The 20544-nt window shown below is 41.5% G+C and overlaps 1 protein-coding gene across 1 annotated transcript; it reads right to left on the bottom strand.

Moving 5' to 3' along the window:
• Window positions 1–895: 895 nt before the first annotated feature.
• On the bottom strand, window positions 896–19971 carry LOC139446181 (uncharacterized). Its single transcript, XM_071227487.1, has 11 exons — window positions 19942–19971; window positions 14377–14478; window positions 10151–10244; window positions 8584–8651; window positions 7346–7464; window positions 5820–5895; window positions 4156–4802; window positions 3182–3300; window positions 2124–2309; window positions 1811–1906; window positions 896–967 (listed from the first exon to the last, which is right to left on the bottom strand). The coding sequence occupies exons 1-11, from the start codon at window positions 19969–19971 to the stop codon at window positions 918–920; spliced, it is 1587 nt and encodes a 528-aa protein (XP_071083588.1). The 3' UTR covers window positions 896–917.
• Window positions 19972–20544: the final 573 nt, after the last annotated feature.

Raw genomic sequence — 20544 nt, 5'->3', positions numbered from 1 at the left:
TGCCAATTATCATAGCAGACTGTTTATTAAACATGTTAAAGTGTCACACACACTTGACATATATATGCACAAATATATGTACAAATCAAGTGTGTAGAGCCCCATGTTGGCTAATGAGAACTAAAAACCAGAATGTACAAGATAAGATGCATGGAAAGTGTGACTTTAAATAATATTTTACAACATTTTTAATAAGAAAAAAGGGATGTCATGGAATATGTGTCACCTCAGTTGCTGTCTTTTAAACATCTTAAAACAGGTGATGCTAAGATTTGTGATTGACATCATGAGCATTGATCCCCCCATCAACAAAGTCAGCGAGCCTATGATTTTAAGAGATTTTGAAGTGTACCATCATTCATAAGATATTAAAAATGATCTATCAATGGCCAAGTTTCTATACACCAACATCTAGGGGTCCCTTTGAGTGCTGCTTCAGTAATCCTGACCTTGAGCCTTGATAACTGGCCTTGAACTTTAACCTGTGTCAATATACATCAACACTCCCAAGAATGACGATATCAGTTTATTGTCTCACGCAGGGAAAGTGATATCTCTCTGACAATAACATAATAAATTGAATATAATCAGTCATTACACTACCAATATTTGGCAAGATTGCTGACTTTGTGTGCTGGCGATTAGGTGCCTCACTCTGGCGGTTTGGGTTTGAATCCTGGACGGGACTCAACCCCAAAAAGTATGAGAATCTGTAATTTACTAAGAAAGTGTTATCCTAAACATAACATTTGTTACATTTGACCACCTTCTAAATGGCATTGTGTGTTCATAAGTTTGGGGAATATCTCCATTCCTCTCCCATTGCTGTGTCACAGAGATACATCACTGTGAGGTGACAATACTACAGTGTTGAGGCATCAGTTTTTCTTGCGCTGCCATTGTATGTCTGTCAGTCATCAAGACAGGAGTTCATGAGACAGCCTCTTCCTCTTGGCTCTGTTTTCCTCTGAAAGTACAGAAGGTAACAATATAATACGCTTGAATATACATGTGAATATACAACACAGGACCCACTTTCACAATGCGATCTTAGATCTAAGATGATCATAACTCCCATACTTTAACATAGGCTTACAATAGTCTTAGTGCTAAGATCACTTTGTGCTAGTGGGCCCAGGAGTTTTACCATAGAATTGACTTGCCAATCCAGGAATTAGTGTTTAGATGAAGTTTAGCTACAAATGTTAAAATACGACATCAATTGCTTGATGGTTCAAATGTTCAACCTGATCGGACTTTCCAACAAATAGCTAGGCTGTGGAGCAACATGTCCAACTTGCCCCAGTCTGGTAGGCTAGATTGTCAGACAACTACAATTGTGTACTTTAATTTTTCATGGAAAAATGAAAACAGTACTAGAAATATCAAATCAAATTACCAAAGACTAGTATTTTGACCAAATACATCCCATTCTGAAGACCAACCGCCATTTAAGCTGGTTCATCGGCAAGAATTGGGTACTGGGGATGTTACCTACCCAGGACACCCTCCAAAGGGCAGGTGACTGACAGCAGCCGACTGTGTGTCCTCAAAGAGCCAGTCAACAGTAGGCACATCAATCTCCATCATCAGTCACCATGTTAAATAGGATCAGTCACAGAAATAGAATCTTCTCAAGTGGTCATCTGTCTGGTACTGATCTTATTCAGTTGTTCAGATAATCAAACCAAGGCACTGCTCTACCTTAAAGCTGCAGGGTACTGGGGACAAGCCTTCATATACCCTGTGGCCCTGACAAGGCTAGGGTCAACATGCTGTTGTCTTGTGCTGCTGTGCCACTGTGGCGTACCTGCTGACTTCCTGGAGCTGCTCCTCACGGTCCGGCTGTTGTTCAGCTCCTCCAGGTTGTCTGGGTACACCACCTGGCTCCACACCTCGATCTCATCTGAAACACACACACCCTAACATAAGACCACCTGACTCCCTTCTGGTTCACTAGAGTGCTATACTAGACAAACAAGCTTCTTACCGAAGTCCTCTGCCAGCAGAGGAACTGGTCTACTAGAGTTCTATACTAGACACAAAGCTTCTTACCAAAGTCCTCCTCTGCCAGCAGAGGAACTGGTCTACTAGAGTTCTATACTAGACACAAAGCTTCTTACCAAAGTCCTCCTCTGCCAGCAGTGGAACTCGTCCAGTTTGCTGGTTGTGCTGTAGTCCCTCATTCTCCACAGACTTGCGGGACTTGACAGAAGGTGCCGGTGTGGATGTTGCTACAGGTGGACCGAGGCTTGGGGACGCTGCGGCTGTCGTCACCTTGGATGCACTTCTGGTTCGGGGACTTGTGGCTGTGAGGGTGAAGAGATAAGAGATGTCAAGCATTAGTAGCACTTTCTATATAGAGACTTATGATTAATGAAAATGTCCAAACAATTATTCTTTGGTCAAAGACTGTTGATAACTAGGTTTCAGATGGCAGACATATTTTAGAGACAAAAAAACAATATTAAGGCATCAAAAATCTCATTTTTAGCTAAAGACAATATTTCAGCACAAAAATCAAATGTTTACTTTGAATCAGATATAAATGATTAACATGTTTTATCAATGCCAAAACCATATTTTTGTCAATAAATATTTCGTTATTTGCATATCTCGTTCTATATCCCTAAGAGACTAAGAGACAAATCTGTATAAGGTCTCAGTCGAAGTTTTCCTAAAGACATGAAACATTTATAGATATAGACTTCTTAGTTGTTGGTAAGGAGGTTGTTTGTCCCTGTGTTCTTCTGGACGAAGCTTTTGAATTGATTGATGTCCTTCTGGACGAAGCTTTTGAATTGATTGATGTCCTTCTGGACGAAGCTTTTGAATTGATTGATGTCCTTCTGGACGAAGCTTTTGAATTGATTGATGTCCTTCTGGACGAAGCTTTTGAATTGATTGATGTCCTTCTGGACATAGCTTTTGAACTGATTGATGTCCTTCTGGACATAGCTTTTGAACTGATTGATGTCCTTCTGGATGAAACTTTTGAACTGATTGATGTTCCTCCGGACGAAGCTTTTGAACTGATTGACTGCCTCATCCCAATGTTGATGTCTAATCAAGTCTTTGACAGGTACTTAGCAGTTGTAAAAACTTGTTTAACATAAAAGTGCCATGTCTCCATATCTTCCAAATGTCTATCAAAGACCAAGTTTTCCTATCCTGATATTACCGTTTTCCTTCTGTCCTCCGGAGTGTTTGTGCTTGAGCCTGGCCTGAAACTCTTGCTGCTTCAGCTTCTGGCGAAGGATGCGCTCCTGCCGTGCTCGCTCCTCTTCATTCTTGAAGTTCCTGCAACATGCCAAGCATGTTACTTCCTCTTAAAGGTGGGTTACTTTCATACATCATACTAATTTACCTTCAAAACCACAAGGCCTTTTACAAAAATGTCAAATGTTATACTCGGGAATACACTTTTCTTAGTAAAGTACAAATTCTAGTATTTTCTTGGGTTGAGTCCCATCCTTGATTCTCTCAGTATGAGGCACCTTATTGCCTGCACACAAAGTCACCGATCTAACCGGGTTACACTCAGCCACCGAGGTTTCCACATAGTCCGACCACTGGTAGTCCAGATCACATACTTTGTGTACCCCTCCAACAAGAGTAAATTGGCACGGCTCCCACTTAGTGGTACACACTTGGTTGATGCATGTCATCGCATCCCAATTACGTAGATCAATGCTCGTGATGTGAGTCACAGGATTGTCTGGTCTAGATTTCATTATTTTCATGCACGCCAAATATAGCTGGTACAACCGGGTGTGTATAGTGTAGTATGTAAACAAAGAACCAACTCTCTTGAACAGTATTAAGTTATATTAAGGAGTGACAGCTTCATGTGGGAGGAAAGTCCGAAGTAATGAAGATGTTTGGTTAAACCCATGAGCACAAGTATAACGCTGACAAACCTAGAAACATAATCCGGGCTTACCAGGATTCTAACGCAAGATCATAGGTTTATGGCACGTCTAAGGGATGCAACTCTGCACAGTAAATTGCAGTGTCTTAGACGAAAGTGCCACAGACACCGTAATTGTGAAAACAGACCAAAACCACCAGACAAACTGATCGGTACCAAAATTACAAAATGCAAAACAAAAAACGATTTTGTTCTACTCACATTTGCATAATTTATATACTCACCCTTTGGCTAGCATTTGTTCCACTAGGACAGAGGTGCTGACATATGTTCCATCCCCTCTGCTCTCAGTTTCCATGGTAACCATCTCCGATTCACTCTTGACCTTGTTCTGTTCATCCTCACTGACCTGGCCAGCACCTTCAGCCTCGACATTCTTGTCTTCCATGACAGCACAGGCTGCTGCAACATCCTCATCATCCATGTTGAATGATGTATGAACCTCATCTTTCCCCGTCCCTGGCCTCGTGTTGGGCACCATCCTGACTGGGGGCTCACTGGAAGGGTGAGGTCTGGAGATCTTCGCTGTGCTGGGCACCACCCCGGCCGGCAACTCACTGGAAGGGTGTGGTCTGGAGATCTTCGCTGTGCTGGGCACCACCCCAACCGGCAACTCACTGGAAGGGTCAGGTCTGGAGATCTTTGCTGAGTTGGGCACCTCCCCATCTGACGGCTCATTTGCTGAGTTGGGTGCCACATTGAACGGAGGCTCACTGTAAGGGTCAGGTCTGGGGGCCTTTGCAACACTGGGCCCTGCCCTGTTCACTCCATATGCATATGGGCGGGGAAATGTTGACCTCTTGCGTGACTTTGCAATGGAGTTGTCAATTGTCTGATGCTTCATATCTTCCACCTTGTAAGCTTCTGGGGGCTGAAAGTAGCATGTAAGTGTATGTTATGCCAAACAACACAAACACATATACACATAAAGTGTTTAGAGGCTGGACTGATACACCTCCAGGTTTAGAGGCTGGACTGATACACCTCCAGGTTTAGGGGCTGGACTCGATACACCTCCAGGTTTAGGGGCTGGACTGATACACCTCCAGGTTTAGGGGCTGGACTGATACACTTACAGGTTTAGGGGTTGGACTGATACACCTCCAGGTTTAGAGGCTGGACTGATACACCTCCAGGTTTAGGGGTTGGACTGATACACCTCCAGGTTTAGGGCTGGACTGATACACCTTCAGGTTTAGGGTTTGGACTGATACACCTACAGGTTTGGGGGCTGGACTGATACGCTTACAGGTTTGGGGGTTTTGACTGATACACTTACAGGTTTGGGGTTTGGACTGATACACTTCAGGTTTAGGGGCTGGAGTGATACACCTCCAGGTTTAGGGGTTGGACTGATACACCTCTAGGTTTAGGGGTTGGACTAATACACCTTCAGGTTTAGGGGTTGGAGTGATACACCTCCAGGTTTAGGGGTTGGAGTGTTACACTTACAGGGTAATGGGCTGGACTGATACACTTACAGGGTAATGGGCTGGACAGATACACCTCCAGGTTTAGGAACTGGACTGATAGACCTTCAGGTTTAGGGGCTGGACTGATTCACTTACAAGTTTAGGGGCTGGACTGCTATACCTCCAGGTTTAGGGGTTGGACTGATACACTTCAGGTTAAGGGGCTGGACTGATACACTTACAAGTTTAGGGGCTGGACTGATACACTTACAAGTTTAGGGGCTGGACTGATACACTTCAGGTTAAGGGGCTGGACTGATACACTTACAAGTTTAGGGGCTGGACTGCTATACCTCCAGTTTTAGGGGCTGGACTGATACACCTTCAGGTTTAGGGGCTGGACTGATACACTTATGTACAGGTTTAGGGGCTGGACTGATACACTTCAGGTTTAGGGTTTGGACTGATACACTTACAGGTTTGGGGGTTCGACTGATACACTTCAAGTACTCCTTGTCTCCGAGACAGTTGCCCATACAGTTTCCAAAACTCCTGCAGAGAGAAACTTCAACATGAATACCATGACAATACTAATAAACATTACTCTCAAATATCAGATATTATTGTTTGAAGTAGGCTATATTCAGCTGGGGCTGGGGTGGATGCATGTTCATTACCTGAGTATCTGACGTGTGTCAGACATTAGTGTCTACCTTTATTACCTTATACATGTTTATATAGTAGACACAGTGGACGTGCTACATGCAAGTTTGATGATTGCAGTGAGTCCAGAATCAGTTTGTTTGTTTATTTGTTTGTTTGTTTAACACATCACTCAGTAATATTCCAGCAACATGATGACAGTCTGTAAATAATCGAGTCTGGACCAGACAATCCTATGATTGACATCATAAGCATCGATCCATGGGATACGATGACATGCATCAACCAAGTCAGCGAGCCTGACCACCCGATCTCGTTTGTCGCCTCTTATGGCAAGCATAGTCTCGTTTTATGGCAAGAAAACGTTGCTGAAGACCTATTCTAACCCAGATCGTCTTGGGTGCAAGAATCAGGTATGATTCATGTTGAACAGTGGCTCTAACAAGCAGAATATTTGGATGGAGTTTTTTTGCAAATTAATCAAACATCACACACTTCAAGAACAATATTCACAAGCCTGTATGAATGTTCTTCTTGTCATAATGTTATCTCAACACATAATTCCATAGATGACAGTCAACAAAATCATGTGATGTTAGACCCAGGTGCTTAAAAATTCAACATGGACAGTAAATTCTGTAACCTGTGCTACCAAATGGCTCTATTCACTCATAGTCTTCAAGGGGCGGTCGGGTAGCCTAGTGGTTAAAGCGTTCGCTCGTCACGCCGAAGACCCGGGTTCGATTCCCGACATGGGTACAATGTGTGAAGCCCATTTCTGGTGTCCCCCCACAATGATATTGCTGAAATATTGCTAAAAGTGGCGTAAAATCATACTCACTCACTCACAGTCTTCAAATTAAGTTATAACTCAGGATATAGGCTGCATAAAAAATGGTTCTTGGGCATATTTTTCTCAAAAGTGAGAAGGGCTGTGGGACTTTACTTATATTTTTTTTTTTTATTGAAAACAAATGTGATGCAGGAGGAGTACTTCTTTCCCACCAGAATACCAACAAACACAACAAACACAAATTGTTCTCGGCCCTTTAGGAAAATGGCAGTTGCCAAGCATTTTATTTAATGGATAAGAGAGTATGCTTGGTATCACATGGGAAAATATTTTTTAATGGCAATAAAAATTGCTTACGTTTAAGAATTAATGTGACTCACCGTGTCCAATAACCATTTCCTTCCTTCAAGTGTGGGCGTATTTACCACACAGACAGGTCAAATATAAATCTCAAATGTTACCTATGCATCATATCTGTAATGAAGTGAATTAGTGATGACAGACAAGTACTCAACATGCTCAACAATGTTATAGAATGCTACTTACTTGAGAGCTCTCTTGAGTCCATCAGTGACAGCCTCCTTCCTCGCCTTCTCGATAGACAAAGCCTTAGACCGGAGTCCCTCACTCACTCCATACCCGATGTCCTCATGGTACACTCCATCCTTGACACACATAATACACAGGGTTAGAATAAGCTGGCCTTAGACCAGAGTCACTCACTCACTCACTCACTCCATCCTTGACACACATAATACACAGGGTTAGAACAGGCTGGCCTTTGACCGCAGTCCCTCACTCACTCCATCCTTGACATACATAATACACAGGGTTAGAATAAGCTGGCCTTAGACCAGAGTCACTCACTCACTCACTCACTCACTCACTCACTCCATCCTTGACACACATAATACACAGGGTTAGAACAGGCTGGCCTTAGACCGCAGTCCCTCACTCACACACTCACTCACTCACTCCATCCTTGACACATATAATACACAGGGTTAGAACAGGCTGGCCCTAGACCGCAGTCCCTCACTCACTCCATCCTTGACATACATAATACACAGGGTTAGAACAAGCTGGCCTTAGACCAGAATCCTTCACTTACTCCATCCTTGACACACATAATACACAGGGTTAGAACAAGCTGGCCTTAGACCAGAGTCCCTCACTCACTCCATCCTTGACACACATAATACACAGGGTTAGAACAAGCTGGTCTTAGACCGCAGTCCCTCACTCACTCACTCACTCACTCTATACCCGATGTCTGCATGGTACACTCCATCTTGACACACATGATACACCAGTGATTGAGTCTTGTTTTTAACCCTTGTCAGCAATATTCCACACAGATAACAGAGACCATAAACAATCAAATGTCTTCCAGGCAAATCAGTGGTTGACAATCTAAGTTGGGTATACATGTAAAACTGCAGCACAGTGTCTCAGTGGGCGAGCACTACAATACCGGCATTTGTCCAGACAAGTACAAGCAGCCACACACATGGGCATGCACGTTGTCAGACCTTCACGCAGAAGGGAGGCGGTCGGGTAGCCTAGTGGTTAAAGCGTTTGCTCGTCACGCCAAAGACCCGGGTTCGATTCCCAACATGGGTACAATGTGTGAACCCCTTTTCTGGTGTCCCCCGCCGTGATATTGCTGGAATATTGCTAAAACCGGCGAAAAACAATACTCACTCACTCACGCAGAAGGTATTGTACTGAGATTGGTTTTGGGCTGCCCCTGCCCTTTACCATGAATCTTGATGTTTCCTCACCTTCAGCTGAACTTTGACCAGAGCACTGACACCAACATAAAAGCGGCCATTGTTATGATCAACAAAATCTGAAGAAAAAAATTTGAATTCCTTGAACATAATTTCATCCTAAAGTAATTATACAAAAATTCAATCTCTATTGCAAACTCCATACAAGTTGTCTCAGCTATGCTAGCAATAAGAATAATCTCACTCAACAAACTAAGAACCAGTCACAAATCATGACAGGGATTCACAACAGCCAATTAAACAGGCGAACCAATCCACATTCTAAAGCCAGGATGGCCACTACATTGTCCAATATTAGAAATACCTAGAGTTGTTTTTTGCAAACCGCTAGTTGTTATCGATATTTTGGAGTGACATTGAGACATGGAGTGAGACAGTGTGAGACACAGGGTGAGACACAGAGTGAGATACAGAGTGAGAAACGCAGTGAGACACAGTGTGAGAAATAGAGTGAGACACAGTGTGAGAAATAGAGTGAGACACAGCATGAGAAATAGAGTGAGACACAGCATGAGAAATAGAGTGAGACACGGAGTGGGACAGTGTGAGACATGGAGTGAGACACAGCGTGAGAAGTAGAGTGAGACACAGCGTGAGAAATAGAGTGAGACACAGCGTGAGAAATAGAGTGAGACACAGCATGAGAAATAGAGTGAGACACAGAGTGAGACACAGAGTGAGACACGGAGTGAGACACAGAGTGAGAAATAGAGTGAGACACGGCATGAGAAATAGAGTGAGACACAGCGTGAGAAATAGAGTGAGACACAGCATGAGACACAGAGTGAGACACAGTGTGAGAAATAGAATGAGACACGGAGTGGGACAGTGTGAGAAATAGAGTGAGACACAGCATGAGAAATAGAGTGAGACATGGAGTGAGACACAGAGTGAGACACGGAGTGAGACACAGAGTGAGACACAGAGTGAGAAATAGAGTGAGACACAGAGTGAGAAATAGAGTGAGACACGGCGTGAGAAATAGAGTGAGACACAGCGTGAGAAATAGAGTGAGACACGGCGTGAGAAATAGAGTGAGACACAGCGTGAGAAATAGAGTGAGACACAGCATGAGACACAGAGTGAGACACAGTGTGAGAAATAGAATGAGACACGGAGTGGGACAGTGTGAGAAATAGAGTGAGACACAGCATGAGAAATAGAGTGGGACACAGAATGAGACACAGTGTGAGAAATAGAGTGAGACACAGAGTGAGACACAATGTGAGAAATAGAGTGAGACACAATGTGACACACGGAGTGAGGTACAGAGACAGACAACATAAGGATGACTTCCTACACTGCTACATCAGCTTACCCACAGTCTGGTGAGACACAGAGTGCAACACGGAGTGAGACACATAGTGAGACACACTGAGAGAGACACACTGAATGAGACCACATAAGGATGACTTCCTACACTGCTACATCAGCTTACCCACAGTCTGGTGAGACACAGAGTGAGACACAGAGTGAGACACATAGTGAGACACACTGAGAGAGACACACTGAATGAGACCACATAAGGATGACTTCCTACACTGCTATATCAGCTTACCCACAGTCTGGTGAGACACAGAGTGCGACCAACCATTGAAGCCAAACGTCTCATTAGCGAGATTGATCAGTCGCCATCCCTCGATGTAGGCCAGCTGAAACATAACATGCGATTCCTGATTCCTTAATCATCCTTATTATACCTTCAATATTCAAAGTTCAATCATAAAATCTACTACAGTGAAATCTGTCACTCAAACTGCAACAAGCTAAAATATTTCAAGTTAAAGGGTTTTGATAATGACAGCATAATGCAGTATGGAGTTGGATATGTAATCTACATGAAACAAACAGAACTAAACCTACCTGTCGACTGTATATTGTGTTGGACATATTAACAACATGTTCAGTATCTGTCATCTGCATATTGTGTTGGACATAATAATAGCATTAAACATGATTAATAGCAGATTCTACAATCTTTTTATTGTTCCATAAATACAAGCTTTGCAAAAAAAATAGAATCAGTCAACTGCTAAGTGTACTAGGTATAATATGTATCATTAGTACTGAAACCTACATGTTGTCTACTTAAAGATGCACAAACAAGCTTCATCCGGAGTAGTTTATGACAGATGAATATTTTCAAAGAGAGGGAACTTTTCAATAGAATGATTTAGAATTATAAATTTAAATAATTTTCTCGAATGACTAAAGGCATAAAGACATATTAGCCAGTATTAATGTTTAGGGATCATAGAACAATCCACTCACCAAAATATACTGAACAACAAAAGTTCCTGTGTCATTGAATAAGATAAGTTATGTTTTTTACCAAATCTGAAACAGTTTCTGTTTGCAACAGATAAAAGACTCCTGTAAGTGTTCAAATGGTTTAATTTGCCATACTGACTTGAAAATGAAAATGCGTGATTTCATAAAAAACATGAACATGCCAAAGGTCAATTTACAAAACAATAGCTTGTGTGTCCACCACTGGTTGCGATGCAAGCAACACATCTCAGTCTCATGGAATGGATCAGGGGTCGCACAAAGTCCTGTGGAATATCTGTCCATATCTGCTGGAGCATGTTTCAAAGTTCCTGGAGTGTCTGTGGACCACGTGGTTGACGTCGAAGGCGCCGATCCATCTCATCCCACATGTGATCAATTGGTGAAAGATCAGGGGAGCGAGCTGGCCAGGGGATGACATTCACGTTGTTTTGTTGAAGAAAATCATCAACAAGTTGAGCAATATGAGGCCAGGCATTGTCATGTTGAAAGGTAATGCCTGGGCCATGACGACGCAAAAACGCAAACAACAGGGCTGATGATCTCGTCGTGGTAGCGCTGTCCATTGAGATATCCCTCCACCACTATCAAACGGGTCTTCTGTCTTGCTGTAATCTTACCCCATACCATAACGCTGCCGCCCCTGAACCAATCTTCTTCCATGACACAATGATTAACGTAATGTTCACCTCGACGTCAGTACACTCGAATCCGTCCATCGCTGTGGCTGAGGTGAAAACGAGACTCGTCAGTGAATAGAACTTGTCCCCACTGCATGGCCGTCCACTGTAGATGCTGTCTGCACCACGGTGATTTCCTGTCAAAATGGGACATCTGGCGGATCTTCTGGCGAAATCCCTGCACATCTGAGGTGACGACGTACGGTTTGTGAAGATATTCGTTGAAGGCCAGGGATGCTTATTGCAGTCACTGTTGCTGGCTGGAATCGATTTTGTAGGTGTGTTGTTCGAATCCAGTTGTCTTGTCGATTATTGGTAACGCGTGGCCTGCCACTTCGAGGATGGTCTCTGACTGCATTCGTCTGTTGCCAACGTTGCCATAAACGCCAAATGGTTCTTCTGTGGACGTTGAATTGTCTTGCAACATCACGTTGACTTGATCTTGCTTCAAGCATACCAATGGCTCACAGACGCTTATTTTCAGACAGGCGTGGCATTTCGTTGTGTTGATTAATTGCGTAATTTTGTTGTTTTTCTGCGTGGTCGTTGTCAGTACGATGCTAAACATGCATATGGAATCCCGTTAACGCGCATGTTTTTATACCCATTCTTGGGTATTGAAATACATGGGCTTGCATAAGTTGACTTTTGCATGGAATGCATGCTTTTCTGTAGTTGCGTTTTTGTGACTTGATTCCATGCATGTACTACAATATTGAAAACCCAACTTTACTTGTTTGAAAAATACACAAAAATATTGGTGTCACAGGAACTTTTGTTGTTGAGTATATACTTTTCGAGGGAACGCTTGATAGTTTCTATGCATAAAGGTCTAGCAGTGACAGATCATCGTGACAACAAAAAGGTCATGGTTGTGTCAGGAGATCTGGTAATGGTGGAAGCGCTGCAACTTGCACACTCACCAACTCCAACCATGGCTGTGCCAGCCACCGAGCTATCTACATAAGGCTAGGTGATTGAGACTGATCCTTCCAGTGTTCTCTGAGAAGTATGGTGGCGGTGGAAAAGTATAAGCAACCATAACTATCCCATCTAACATCACACGACTAACGGGATCAATGTTCATGATATCAATCACTGGATTGTCTGGTCCAGACTCAATTATTTACAGACCGCTGTCATATAGCTGGAATATTGCTGAGTGCGGCGTTAAACAACAACCAACCAATGTTATAGAGTCTGGTTGCAGATAAGTCAACGTTGGGCGTGTCAAAATAAGAAAACTAACCACAGCCTACATTGTTCTGAGTGTCCGCATTGCACTCCCTGACCCCGTCCACTGAGGAAGTCAGCACTGACTGACACACAGATGGTAGTATTAGATCCATACAGATGATAGTCAACAGTCGACTCAGTCCCTGCATGGAGACAGGAAATGTACGACAATACCACAACAGCATGCACACAAAATCCTCCCACAGCCTGACAACATCAGATGTGACTAGCTGGCCAGGGACTGTAGCAGGAGACTAGCAAACTCCTGAGATGATGGTAGAGGGTAGAGTGTACAGTGCATCGCTGTCACCCCGGACACCTCACTCTTACAACACAAACTAGCCCGCACAGACAAGGTCAAGGCAGGTAATGTCCAAACCCAGGTAAAAAGTGATATGCTCTCAGACCAGAGAGCAGACTTTCTGAGCAGGTGATTGGAGCTCCATTAAAAGTGAGCCAGTATTAAAGAGAGGTAGACACCTGGTGGTACATGACACCATGTGGCAGCATCCAAAGATGGCTGTTCGAGGTGTCCACTCCCCCTCTGTGGTGCATAGTATAGTATTGGGTCATTGATAGAATGAGTTAGGATGACTACTTTCATTGGAGGCAGGTATAAGCAATATGAAAAATATTATACTAGAAAATGAAGCAAAACAATCTTAAAATAAGCATGGCATAGACCTTGGCGTGTAGGCGATTTAATGACAATTCATGTCCGTAAAATCTGAGAACTTAATCGACTTTAAAAGTCCAGTTTCCACCCTTGCTGAACTAGGAGTTATGTCCCTTCTAAGCCTCTCATATTTACCAATCAGATTCCACGTCTCGTATCCTTTGCATTTGTTTTTAAAAAAATGTCTGCGCCCAGTCAATACGATCTGATCTATATTGTGATAATACAGGTCTTACATAGCGAAGTGCATCAAAGCACGTGAGCACCTTGATTAAAAACATGAAAAGATTTGGAAAATATCGAGTTGGCGGTGCACATGCTTTGCAAATCCTGCAATCGACAGAAATCTGCATGACATTTTATGAACCAGGTTTAGATTTCTGTGTGCGATTTTGATTGGACTGTGCATAGACTCATTAGTCCAGCCAAAATGTAACTCCATAATACCAGCCTAGTTCGGCAAGGGTGGAAACTGGACTTTCATAGTCTATTAACTCACTTGCCTCGGGAAGATGAGATCACTATGAAGTGAGAGAGTGATGAGGTTTAAACTGTCATCAACAATACAACCATGATTACACATGAACCAATAAACAGATGTTTAAAAGAACAACATCCAGGGATATATCTAGGATTCCACCCTAACTGCCCATGCAATTGGGAAAAAGCTGTGAGATTGTTCAAAATTGGATTTTTTACTGTTCTTATTTTTGTAAATACTGAGGTATTGGGACATTTCTAATTCAAACTGGGAATTGTTTCTTTTATTTGCTGCAGACTTAGGGCCAAATATCCACCTCTGAACAGGTCTAGATAAATCCCTGAATATCAAAGTTTGGGTGTGGTGGCTTTTTTGTCAATGTGTGTGGAAATAGCAAGACTGTGCACGTTTTGCCTGCTCACCTTGAGTCCTGCAGCGCCCGTTCTCTGACTGATGAACTCTGGGCCGAGTCGCTGGCGGAGAGCATTCTGGATGGCACTGTGTTCCTCATCAGAGAACTCAGCCTACAGTAAATACACATATGTACTCATCAGCCTACAGGAAATACACATATGTACACATCAGCCTACAGTAAATACACATATGTACTCATCAGCCTACAGGAAATACACATATGTACACATCAGCCTACAGTAAATACACATATGTACTCATCAGCCTAAAGTAAATACACATATGTACACATATGCCTACAGTAAATACACACATGTACTCATCAGCCTACACTAAATACACATATGTACACATCAGCCTACACTAAATACACATATGTACTCATCAGCCTACACTAAATACACATATGTACTCATCAGCCTACACTAAATACACATATGTACACATCAGCCTACACCAAATACACATATGTACACATCAGCCTACACTAAATACACATATGTACACATCAGCCTAAACTAAATACACATGTGTACACATCAGCCTACACTAAATACACATATGTACACATATGCCTACACTAAATACACATATGTACTCATCAGCCTATAGTAAATACACATATGTACACATCAGCCTACACTAAATACACATATGTACACATCAACCTACACTAAATACACATGTGTACACATCAGCCTACACTAAATACACATATGTACACATCAGCCTACACTAAATACACACATGTACACTTCAGCCTACACTAAATACACATATGTACACATCAGCCTACACTAAATACACATATGTACTCATTAGCCTACACTAAATACACATATGTACACATCAGCCTACACTAAATACACATATGTACACATCAGCCTACACTAAATACACATATGTACACATCAGCCTAAACTAAATACACATGTGTACACATCAGCCTACACTAAATACACATATGTACACATATGCCTACACTAAATACACATATGTACACATCAGCCTACACTAAATACACATATGTACACATCAGCCTACACTAAATACACATATGTACTCATCAGCCTACACTAAATACACATATGTACACATCAGCCTACAGTAAATACACATATGTACTCATTAGCCTACACTAAATACACATATGTACACATCAGCCTACACTAAATACACATATGTACTCATCAGCCTACACTAAATACACATATGTACTCATCAGCCTACACTAAATACATATATGTACTCATTAGCCAACACTAAATACACATATGTACTCATCAGCCTAAAGTAAATACACATATGTACACATCAGCCTACACTAAATACACATATGTACTCATCAGCCTACACTAAATACACATATGTACTCATCAGCCTAAACTAAATACACATATGTACACATCAGCCTACACCAAATACACATCAGCCTACACTAAATACACATATGTACTCATCAGCCTACACTAAATACACATATGTACACATCAGCCTACACTAAATACACACATGTACACTTCAGCCTACACTAAATACACATGTGTACACATCAGCCTACACTAAATACACATATGTACACATCAGCCTACACTAAATACACATATGTACTCATTAGCCTACACTAAATACACATATGTACACATCAGCCTAAAGTAAATACACATATGTACACATCAGCCTACACTAAATACACATATGTACACATCAGCCTACACTAAATACACATATGTACACATCAGCCTACACTAAATACACATATGTACTCATCAGCCTACACTAAATACACATATGTACACATCAGCCTACACTAAATACACATATGTACTCATCAGCCTACACTAAATACACATATGTACTCATCAGCCTACACTAAATACATATATGTACTCATTAGCCAACACTAAATACACATATGTACTCATCAGCCTAAAGTAAATACACATATGTACACATCAGCCTACACTAAATACACATATGTACCATCAGCCTACACTAAATACACATATGTACTCATCAGCCTAAACTAAATAGACATATGTACACATCAGCCTACACCAAATACACATCAGCCTACACTAAATACACATATGTACTCATCAGCCTACACTAAATACACATATGTACTCATCAGCCTACACTAAATACACATATGTTCTCATCAGCCTACACTGAATTTCATAGTTTTGCAACTGTTTCACACATGTCAAGCATTTTTATGATAAACTTATCCATGACAAGAACAGCTTATTGAAGTAAATCTGGAGATCACTTGTGTGACCATACAGACATGCACTCTCTCAATCCACAGGTTTACTTTGTGAATCATACTGTGCATTAAAGCTTATGTTCATTTCTTCAGAGCTCCAGATAAGTTGGTGAGCAGTTGAGTTTTTACTCTAGGGTTTCTATTTTTTTTGGGTTATTACATTTTTCATTGGGTAACCAATATCTTTTCACTGATCTATTCATCTCTCTATTAGGTTTTTCCAGTGAACATTTTAAGATTTAAAATAAATGAAATAATGTCTAGAAGTATATAAATGTTTTAAATATATAGGCTTGACTCGGAAAGTAAATTAGCTCGTCAATGTGTTTCAGAAATTAGCTCCTTTATATGCATGATGAAAAAGCTTCATTGGATATTTACGCGACCTTTTTATTTATACATTTGAGTTTTTCATTCAATGCATGCGTTTCTGTACGCAAGTTAATTGAAAGTAATTGGGTTTTGAATATTATGAGCATCGATCCACTCACTTGGGATCGATGACATGCATCAACCAAGTAAGCGTATCTGACCACTCGATCCTGTTAATCGCCTTTAACGACAAGCATAGTCGCCATTTACAGCAAGCATGCGTTGCTAAAGACCTGTTCTCCCCCAGATCTTCACAGGTCACATCACGCATAAGTACAGGGGATTTATTCTGTTACCATATGTTCATTAACCACTGTTAACCATCATCATTAAAGCCACACATTACTTATATCAAACCAAAAGTTATGTTACTACAGAATGATACCACATCAATTCAGAACCCATCCGCAGACATACGGAGCAGTGACACCAGTATACGTTGTCTTCAGAGTCCTTTTATGCATGCTTCAGTGACTCTGCTCAACAACACGAAAAGCCAGTTCCTGTAGTTGGAATTGAAAATATACAATTTCAAGAGGCCACCTTGACTGTCAGATGCAGTTCTCAAATGAATTGCTGTAATTTCATCTTGACCATGTAGACATAACATCATATCTCTGTATCATTCGTAATATCACTGTGAGTTTAAAATGGAAAAGAAATTTCATTTCATTGAAACAATGAACAAACATTCAATTTCACTTACTTTTATTGTATTATGTAGGGCTGGGGAATCTATAGCTCACCTGGTTCCAACTTAAGTTTTGCATATGTTTAGGTAGATATACATTTGATCTAAACATATCAATTTTTTTTAAAAAAACGAAAATGGACTGGTAAACAAGCATATTGCTTATGTTAATACTGCTCCATGACACAAAATGCATGGTACATTTAAAGGGACAGGATGTTGATCATTCTGAAGCTTTGTTTGTGAAAAAAAGCTGATAACCCTTAAGCTTACTCGGCTCTGCTTGCCTTATTCTGCAAGAGAAGTTTCTGCTCCAGTGACCACACTGCGGGTGCAGGCTTATCATGTGACCAGAATTTTCTCTTGTTTATAAACAAACACTTATTCCGAAATAAGAACAGACTAATGCAAGCCTTTCAGTGCACTTTACATGCTGTTTTGTATAATTATATAGACATACCACTACACTTGCAACAGTGAGGTACATGACAAAATAGCGTTACTCTTCAAGTGTAATCACATCCCTAGCTTTCCGTTGGGCTTCAAATGACAGCATGTGGAGGATAAATGCGCAAATGGGAATAGTTTGTCATGTTTTAAGATATTTTTTATTAAGTTGTGTTCATCTAAATGTGAAAACTCATCTAAAATGAAACAGATGTAAAAAAACATGAACATGATGAATGGGTCGTGTACGATGTGACTGAGGTAGTTTGCTAGGCTGTCCGCAAGGACCTCTGGGTAGGAGAGTAATTGGCTTCATACGGCCGAGGCATTTATATTGTAATCTAGGTGTTGGTAATCACTGGCATCTAATCTAATGAAATTGACAATTAGTACTTTGTAACTCATCCGTTAGGGACGTGATGTCACACCCGGAAATTATTTCATGCATGATTTAAAAATACACAGAACTGTCCACATACTGTCCCTTTGATACAACAATGAAGGTCGAATGTAACCAGTGAATTATACATGCCAAGTTATATGTGTATATAAACGTGCAGATTCTATTAATCAACACTGGAACATCTCTACATTTTGGAAGTCATAAGCTCGGCTTACCAGACTGGACGACATTAGGCACAGGGTCATCAAAAATTCATGAATCCACCTCTGATTAAATCATGTTTTGAGGCATAAATATTGATCATCTAGAAAAAAATAGGCAACAATGCAGTTTACCGGGCACAGCCCGAGCTACAGCATCCAGTCAATTACCGCGCTTTAGTGCTACTGGGGTCTCGCTATACCGTTACCATGCCTCACACTCCGGTGACTCTCGCTTCACGATCCAAAACCCCTTTTCGGTCTTAGGGAAACTTACACATCTTAACGATCCAACACACGTTTTTGGTCTTAGGGAAACTTACACGTCTTTACAATCCATCACCCCTTTTCGGTCTTAGGGAAACTTACACGTCTTTACAATCCATCACCCCTTTTAGGTCCTTAGGGTTAGCTTGCTTTGGGCAAGGGTTAGCCATAATTTCTTACCTTTTCAAGTGTTAATCCAGTTAATCTGATTGGTCGGTCATGTTGACATAAACAATGGCGGGTGTGGTTTCAAGAAAAGATTAATGGGAGATCGGATGGTGACGTCACACGCAAGCGCAATTCATTGTTTCCTGAATTACACATCAGCGGTAGAAACTAACATTTTTGGTCCGCTAGTCCTTATAATGATAATATATAACAAAACCCTTAAAGATGGTAAATTTCTACTAGTCCTTATGATACTATTGGGCAGTTTGGCAAGGACTATAGGACTACTGCCAATTTCTAACCCTGCGCATGCTTGTTAATGACCCGTTAAACAGGCACTGATTACGTGTGATAGGGCTCGTGGTCCAGTGTCAGAGTGTCAGCTAATTACCGCATTAATTAGCCCAGCTGGTGAGCCGGGGAAGGGCGTTTGAGCCCCCGCAGCGCTAACTAGTCGAAACTCGACGAAACTAGTAACTCTAGCTACAACGACTATACCACCAGTGCAGCCCTGCACTTCATTTACTGGATCTGAAAAAGTGCGCCCGGTAAAGTGCACTACTCACCCCCAAAAAATTCAGAATCCTGTACGTTACAGTGACGTGTAGAAAACTATGGTGCGCATATGAAACGAGGATAATTATTCTCACTGTCGAGTCGAGTTGTAGCCTAATATGTCGTGGGAGTATGTGACTATGCAGATGCCACATTCACCAAGTCAGGAGATTCAATTCGAGACATGAGAGAATATTTTACCTGTCCAAAACACGCGGGCTTGGGCTCCATTAGAAACTTCCTTATGTCTCTCGTTGATCGGTACTCATATCAAATTTAAATTTACCGCCATGGCACGGTAGATTTGACATTTTGAATCCCGCAAATTCAACAAGCCACTACAACATTTCAGACGAATACATTTGTATCGTCATTTCGTTTCTTTTTTCTTTAATTGTACCCTGTTTTTCACAGACTTGTGACAAGCAGTGTCGTTATTTCATTACACTGAAATTTCTCAGAAACTCGATAAAAAATAACATCAACAATAACAAATTGTCAGAAACCGGAAACGGAACAAGTTCATGTACCATGGTTGGGATGCAAGATCCGGACCAAACCGTAAATTATCCTAACATTAAACCGGAGAGTACACACACTGAAAAGATTCGACACATTTATATGAAGTGGTCCCTAGAAAACACATTTAAAAAGTATTTATTCCATATGGCATAACAAAAACTCTGAATACTGTGGTGAGGTGAATTCATGAAACGGGGTTTCAACAGATCATATATTGCGCTCATATAGCCACCTGCATGCACGCGTCTGTGTGTGAAGCTGCTTGTACTTGTCCGGACTAAT

The sequence above is a fragment of the Haliotis cracherodii genome, unplaced genomic scaffold (assembly GCF_022045235.1).
Source record: "Haliotis cracherodii isolate W230 unplaced genomic scaffold, xgHalCrac1.p SCAF_6, whole genome shotgun sequence".
NCBI lineage: Eukaryota > Metazoa > Mollusca > Gastropoda > Lepetellida > Haliotidae > Haliotis > Haliotis cracherodii.
The sequence above is the reverse complement of the archived record's forward strand: the minus strand, read 5'-3'. Positions and strand labels throughout refer to the sequence as shown.

Bases quoted from the DNA above. Each gene is read 5' to 3' on its own strand.
- LOC139446181 (XM_071227487.1), bottom strand. From the start codon at position 19,971: ATGGAGCCCAAGCCCGCGTGTTTTGGACAG. The intron at 14,479-19,941 runs GTAAAATATTCT...TATTTACTGTAG, and splicing joins AGCCCGCGTGTTTTGGACAG to GCTGAGTTCTCTGATGAGGA. The intron at 3,301-4,155 runs GTGAGTATATAA...GGCATGTTGCAG, and splicing joins GAACAAATGCTAGCCAAAGG to GAACTTCAAGAATGAAGAGG.